General features: G+C 39.9%; 1 gene segment (V, D, J or C); it reads left to right on the top strand.

Moving 5' to 3' along the window:
- The first annotated feature begins 6495 nt into the window (after positions 1 to 6495).
- Positions 6496 to 7048, top strand: LOC114658026 (T cell receptor alpha variable 9-2-like). The segment is given in 2 exon segments: positions 6496 to 6552; positions 6684 to 7048. Coding segments are annotated over 2 exon segments (396 nt in total).
- The last annotated feature ends 310 nt before the right edge of the window (positions 7049 to 7358 follow it).

Raw genomic sequence — 7358 nt, 5'->3', positions numbered from 1 at the left:
TTTTATACGTGCCTCCGGGTGAATCTGTGTCGGGTTGGGCGAAATATAGTGCCTTCTCTTACATCCCCTTAGGATTATTTGAACTCCTGAGCACATACTTCGGTCTTAAAAGCTCAGTGCAGAAATTCCAGTGGTTGATGGCCCAAATGTAATGTGATCATTGATTTAGATTTCCTTTTTGAATACCTGGCTGACATTTTGATTGCCAGTTATTCCAGGGTTGAACATCTCGCTCATCTCCAAGCCTTGTTTGAGCAACTTATCCTGCATGACCTGCTTATCAATCCAGCTAAGTGCCAGTTTGGATTGCCCATTATAGACTTCCTAGGACATCACATTTCAAAGAATGGTGCAATTCCTTTCCTTACAATGTTTCTGCTGTTACAGACTTCCCACCACCTACACCATATGCACCCTCCAGGTATTCTTGGGCATGGTCAATTTCTACCACCGCTTCATCCCTCGGGCAGCACTCATTATGCAAACTTTACAAGAGGCACTATGGGGCAAGTCCACAAAACTCTCTGTCATATGGTTCAAAGAACTGGATGAAGCATTCACAAACCCCAAACATAGCAGAGGTGGCCAAGTTTGTGTACCTGCTGCCTAATTCTCCACTTGCTCTTGCAACTGACACTTCAGACCATGCAGTGGGGGTAATTTTTGAACACTCGGCTGATGATGCTTGGCAACCATTGCCATTTTCCAGCAAACAGTGACAACCCAATGAGTGCAAGTACAGCATCTTCAATGGTGAATTACTGAGTTTGTTTCCACTTCTTGTTGAAAGGTCGGCCAATTACAGCATTTCTTGCCCGGCAGCAAAGCACATCTAACCTACATGTCAGAGTTTATAGTTGACATCCAACATGTCGATGGTGAGAACAATGTGGTTTCTGACTGTCTCTCTGGTGCCACACTTGCCACAATACACATTGGAACTGACTACTCCTACTTGGTGGTTGACCAAGCTAAGGATCCCGAAGGTCCAGTCTCTAAATCAGCTGAAGCCAGTTTGCAATTTTCAGAAGTGCAGTTGGATGGCAGTGCTGACAAGCACCTGTATGACATCAGCACAGGTTATCAATGCACAATTATCCCCAGCAACTGGAGATGGCATATCTTTGATGCTGTACACAGCCTCTCACATCCAGGGCTATGGGCATCCCAAAATTTAGTAGTGAGCACGTTTGTTCTGGCGGGGTCTCAAAAAAGATGTTTTTATAAATGGACAGCAGCTTGTGTAGCATGACAGAAGGCTAAAACGCATTGCCATTTTAAAGCCTCACTGACCCCATTCCCTGTGCCTGCTCATCATTTCGACCATGTTCAGGTGGACATAGTAGTCTCTCTTCCTCAATTTCATGGTTTTACACACCTGCTCACTGTTGTTGACAGGACGTCCTGGTTTTCTGAAGCTGTTCCTCTGATGTCCATGACTACTGCAAATGTAGCCAGGACTTTTATCAGCACTTGGGTTGCAAGGTTTTGCATACCCTCCCACAACACTTCCTGACCAAGGTGTAAAGTTTACTTTGCAGCTATAGGCTGCAATGTCACAGTACCTTGGTATAACACTGCACCATACCACTGCCTACCAACCCCAAGCTAATGGCCTTTGTGAGTGATTTTGCACGTCATTAAAGTCAGACCTGAAAGCCTCCCTTACCAATAACACCTGGATGGACTGTCTGCCATGAGTCCTTTTGAGGCTACAGAGAGCTCCAAAAGAAGATCTGCAAGTCTTGTTCTGCTGAACTAGTGTATGGCCAGCCATTCTGAGTTTTGTCCCTGGACCACACCCTGACACTGTTCTCCACTCTTGGACATAGCAGCTGCATTCAAGCCGGTGCCTTCTGCCCAGCATGGTTCACCTCACTCCCTGTTTCCATGCCACCTGCAGTCAGCAAGGTATGTGTTTGTCCAAGCCGAGGCATGTCAAGACACATTGAAACCACTTTACAAAGGTCCATTCCAAGCCCTGGAATGCTGAGCCTGCCATTGGTGACAAACAGCAGACAATCTCAGAAACAGATCTGACTCATGATTACTTCTCAGATCCATACCCTATAAGTGACCTAGTGGCTGTTGCTCTTGGTACACCTCTGCTTACTTTGTGTATGGATGTAAATTTCCACACTCCAGTCCCAACCCTGCCTATCCACACTCAGACTGGGAGAATAGTGCGTGTCCCAGCCAAGTTAACAATGCCTGTGGTTGTGAATTCTGGGGGGCCTGTGTGGTGGCCAGAAGTGTTGTGCCAATGCAAGAACACATTTCATATACACTGCAATGTGGGAGAGCGTGGGGTGATAAGCTCAAAGGTGCAACAGTAGTGATTTTAGTGTATTGCATTGAATAAAGTTCAGTAGTTTTTCTCCTGCTTCAAAAAATGTTGCCTGACATGATATTTTCTCTCAGAAAGCACTACAGGAATATCCAGATTGTAGCGACATGCATACATGTATGTGAATTTCTCCTTGGGATTAATAAAGTCTCTATCTATCTATCTATCTATCTATCTATCTATCTATCTATCTATCTATCTATCTATCTATCTATCTATCTATCTATCTATCTATCTATCTATCTATCTATCTATCTATCTATCTATCTATCTATCTATCTATCTATCTATCTATCTATCTATCTATCTACAGAGGGCAAGAAGCTGGTTGAGTATTGGGGCACCTATAAAGTTAGCAGTTCTGGTAATGTGTGACACCATCTGAGGTGACAATTAGGAATGTAAGCCTATGTATTGAAGATTCTTTATTATCTTCTGACAAGGGGAAATTGGAATATCTCAAGAAGGATTGTTTGTGAATTTAAATTTATTTATTTATTCAGATGCTAATGAAGCACCCAATGACATTGTTTTGTCTTTTTAAGCACAATTTTAAAACTACCTATTTATTGTAGCACTGCCACACTTTGTCACTTTAATTCTTTGTACTTAATAAAATTGCCCTGGTTCATCTAAGTTCATGATTACTGATGTCCCAATGGGAGTCTGTGAATCACCCTTAGAGTTTCAAGCACATTACAATACATAGTGAAAATTGAAGAACCGGGGCTATGGGGTGGGGTGTCCCTTTGGGGAAAAAATAAATGGACTACAAGATCAGAGATTTGGCACAATAGATCAGTGGCTTTTGAGCCTCTAAAGTTGCTGATACTGTTTGACAAATCCATGAGCTAGCTGATCCTTCAACAATTAGTGGCTGTGTGGTTGAAGATTTTTCAGCATACTTGTTAGTGGAGATGGTGGCAAACCCATCGGTAAAGTTAGTAGAGAGGCAGTAGTGGAGTTTCAATTCACTTGCCATTGGAGCATTACCAAAATTTCCAGTGTAGACACCAAATTCAGTTCTGTTTGTTTCCTTTTGCTAAAAAGAACAAAAAAACCTAAAAGGCTGTTTGTAGACACATGATTAATGCTTTTCTTGATTTATTCTTGTTTACTTCCAAAAGGACCTACATAAATAAATTCATTTTATTAATAGCAAATAGTCTCCTGTTAAGGTCATATATTTTGAGTGGCTCTGACTGGTTTAAAGTCAATCATATTTTCTAAACCTTGCTATCAAGATAAATACCATAAAAGCAATATCCATAAATACACTTTTCCAATACTTTTTAATTGAAGAGTTAAAATACCTCTTATAGTGAAAGTTTCACTGGGAATTTTACTTTGTGGGTTTATAGTTAAATGGTATTTTTTAGCAAGGGAGATGTATATTAAATGCATCTATGCAGCATAGACACATTTTAATTTAAAAAAATTAAATTAAAAGCTATGCTGCAAAGCAGTGTTTGACAATAAGCAAAGTGGGTGGGTATGGGACTCCTGAACCCTATACTGGTGCTGCACAGATACTTGGCCACACATGTCTCATACATGGCTAAACAAGCTATCTAGATAGCAAAAATGTTTATATAGGTGTGAGATGCTATCACACAACATCTGTTTAGTCAGATCTTGCTTGTTTTGATTGGGACCAATACTATTGGTACTACTGCACGAAAGCATTGTGTACAACAAAGTGTACACAGCAATGTCTATAACAGAAATGCATTAACTCAGCACTCACTTTAAAATTTGCTGCTACTTAATGATCTAAGTTTGGATTTCTGAATACTACAGTATACGGAGATTATCAATTTTATTGGATTTGGCATTTTTAGATTCGATTCGATTAGATTAGATTGTTATAATTAAAAAATAAGATGATTGTTATTACTATCATAGTTACTGTTTGTTTATCTAGCTAAGAATTTTTAATATTAAGATAAGAACCCATCCATCCATCCATTTTCCAACCCACTGAATCCGAACACAGGGTCACGGGGGTCTGCTGGAGCCAATCCCAGCCAACACAGGGCACAAGGCAGGGAACCAATCCTGGGCAGGGTGCCAACCCACTGCAGGACACACACAAACACACCCACACACCAAGCACACACTAGGGCCAATTTAGAATCGCCAATCCACCTAACCTGCATGTCTTTGGACTGTGGGAGGAAACCGGAGCGCCTGGAGGAAACCCACGCAGACATGGGGAGAACATGCAAACTCCACGCAGGGAGGACCCGGGAAGCGAACCCAGGTCCCCAGATTTCCCAACTGCGAGGCAGCAGCGCTACCCACTGCGCCACCGTGCCGCCCTTAAGATAAGAACCAAATATATGAATTGATCCATTCTATTTCCTTATGACTATACTTCAACAAACTGCATCAAAAATGAAGATTGCCGGTTCAAATCACGTAAAACGCCAGAAGTGACTCTATTCCGTTGGGACCTTGAACAAGGCCCCTTAACCTGCAATTGCTTCTTACTGGGTATGACGTTAACCTGCATCAGGCCCTACAAGAGGATCCTTCAATATTCAGGGAAAACTCGGGAGTTGGTGGCAGGATTGGGATGCCAGCCACTGTAAAAAAAAACTCACACTGTTCCAGTGTGGTGCTGAGGTGTCACCCATCCAGCGCATGCTCCCAACCTCTCTCACTGTACAGAAAATTACATTTTGGGCCCTAATGAAAGGAGTCATCTGGCACGCAAATATTAAAAAAGAAAAAGAAAAAAAGCTAGGGCGAAATCTTCTAGAAAAAGCATTTTATCATAAGAAACGTGCTTCTGCATTTAAGGCATCAGATGTCACTAAAATGACCATGAACGCCACGCCAGTTTGTTGTAAATTAAAGAAATTTTAAGGTCTTGTTCTTTTGACATTATTAGGCAAGTAAACCAGAAAAATTATACATATTTTTTACCAAATTAAGGGCAAAATATAAGTCGATCATCCCGTCATGAAATGAATGAACAAGTGATACATTAAAGAGTTGGATATACATTTTAAGGAGAGCAAGTTTAAAACAGCAAAACAGAGACACATTGGTGGTGAAAAGAATTTTCCTTTTGTATGTGTTTCTGCCGATCTCCGCCTATCCTCAGACAACGAAGAAATACATTAAATAAATAAGCCATTGTAATAAGAATGTCATGTTGATAATGTTGACGGTCACATTTAATACATTGCGAAGTAATATTGGTAAATGCAGAAAAAGGGTTAACATATACCCATACAGACCCAAAATACTCGCTATTAATCTTATCTAAAGCAACTTTCATATGCAGAAAATAACCAAAGTTGAAGAACAATAATAGAGGGAATCCCAAGCATTCTCTTGAATAAAAACTATTTTTTGTGTATTTTGTTTATAATTAATTTAAATTACTTTGATTTCACTTTGATATTAAAATCTTGTACTGCTGATCATTGTCAAAAAAAGTCCACTGTGGTTTGATGTACAGTATAACAAACAATAAAATCGGAAAACTTTCAAGGAAGTTAATAGTTTTCATGGGTACTGTAAATATCCATCCATCCATCAATTTTCCAACCCGCTGAATCCGAACACAGGGTCACGGGGGTCTGCTGGAGCCAACCCCAGCCAACACAGGGCACAAGGCAGGAACCAATCCTGGGCAGGGTGCCAACTCACCGCAGGACTACTGTAAATATATTTTAGAAAATATATTTTAGACTGATTGATTTAAATGCCTCCAGTAATTTGTTTAATATAAAAACACATACATTTTAGTAAACCCAATAAGATTAACCTGCTTAATTGAGCTGGGATTTCTGAGAACTCCTATACAGTATTGCTTTAAAGAAGAAAAATGTAAAATGGCTAACAGTTTATTTTTGCACTAAAAATCCCGAAATGAAATTTATTAGTTATATGGACTTTATCATTGTAAACCAAATGGAAAACACGGTTTAGGCATTGCGGCAGCACAGAAGTAGTAAGAAGGGGCGAAAGGATTGAGGCGCAAACGCTGACGCGGAGCTTGCAAGAAACACTCAAGAGCGTGTGACTTTACGAAAGAGGCATTAGATGGCGCTAAAACAACGCTAGACGTCACAATTTTTACGGAGGGGGCAGAGAAAAGCAACTTTAAAACGCGTTCAGGGGAAACAGTATGACAGTGGGTGAAAAAATGCATCAGAAAATTCTTGTCTTGACCCTCCTTTCCTCTTTAGGTATGTCGGGCTTAGCGTTCATCAAGTGCATCTTTTAAATATTTCGCATCAAAATTAGTAGATTTATGTGTACTATTAAATATGTAAAATGCGCTGAGTGTATTTATTTATTTATTTTCTCTGTCCTTTAGGACATGGCATTGAAGACCGTGTTTGGCAGCCTGAAAGTACAGTGCAGGTTCTTCAAAAACAAGAGGCTGAAATCAAGTGCAACTTTGAAGCAAGAGATACTGCTAATGCTAACCTCTTCTGGTATATTCAGACACCAAACGGCGCTCCTCGGCATTTAATGACAAGGACACCTACTTACAGCTTCAATGAAGAAGGTTTCAAAGAAAGATTTAATGCAACTCTCAACCGGGAGAACAAAACAGTCCACCTGAAAATTTCACTTTCTAAGCTGTCCGACTCTGCAATTTATTTCTGCGCATTGCGGCCCACAGTAAGGGAAAGGAAGCCTAGAACATTACACAAACTCATGTGATAGAAAAACTGTCTTAGAAATAACAACTTTGTAAGTCCAAATTTTAACCTGGCATTTAAAACACTTTTGTGTACAAAATATATTGGTGTTTCATTGTACTGAAGTATTGAGCTTCATTTACAAACAAGAATTGATATTGAACGTCATTTACAAATAAAAATTGCTTTGCTGGAAAAATGTTGAGAAAGGATATTTAATTTTAAAAATCTTTAAAAATATTTTATTGTTATAAAATATCTCACAGATGAATTGTTAAAATATTACCATTACAATGGGAAGGGTAATTGTTGGAAAGCCTTGCTTTTTGGGTGGGATGACTCCA

This window comes from Erpetoichthys calabaricus, chromosome 9, assembly GCF_900747795.2.
Source record: "Erpetoichthys calabaricus chromosome 9, fErpCal1.3, whole genome shotgun sequence".
Classification (NCBI taxonomy): Eukaryota; Metazoa; Chordata; class Cladistia; order Polypteriformes; family Polypteridae; genus Erpetoichthys; species Erpetoichthys calabaricus.
The sequence above is the reverse complement of the archived record's forward strand: the minus strand, read 5'-3'. Positions and strand labels throughout refer to the sequence as shown.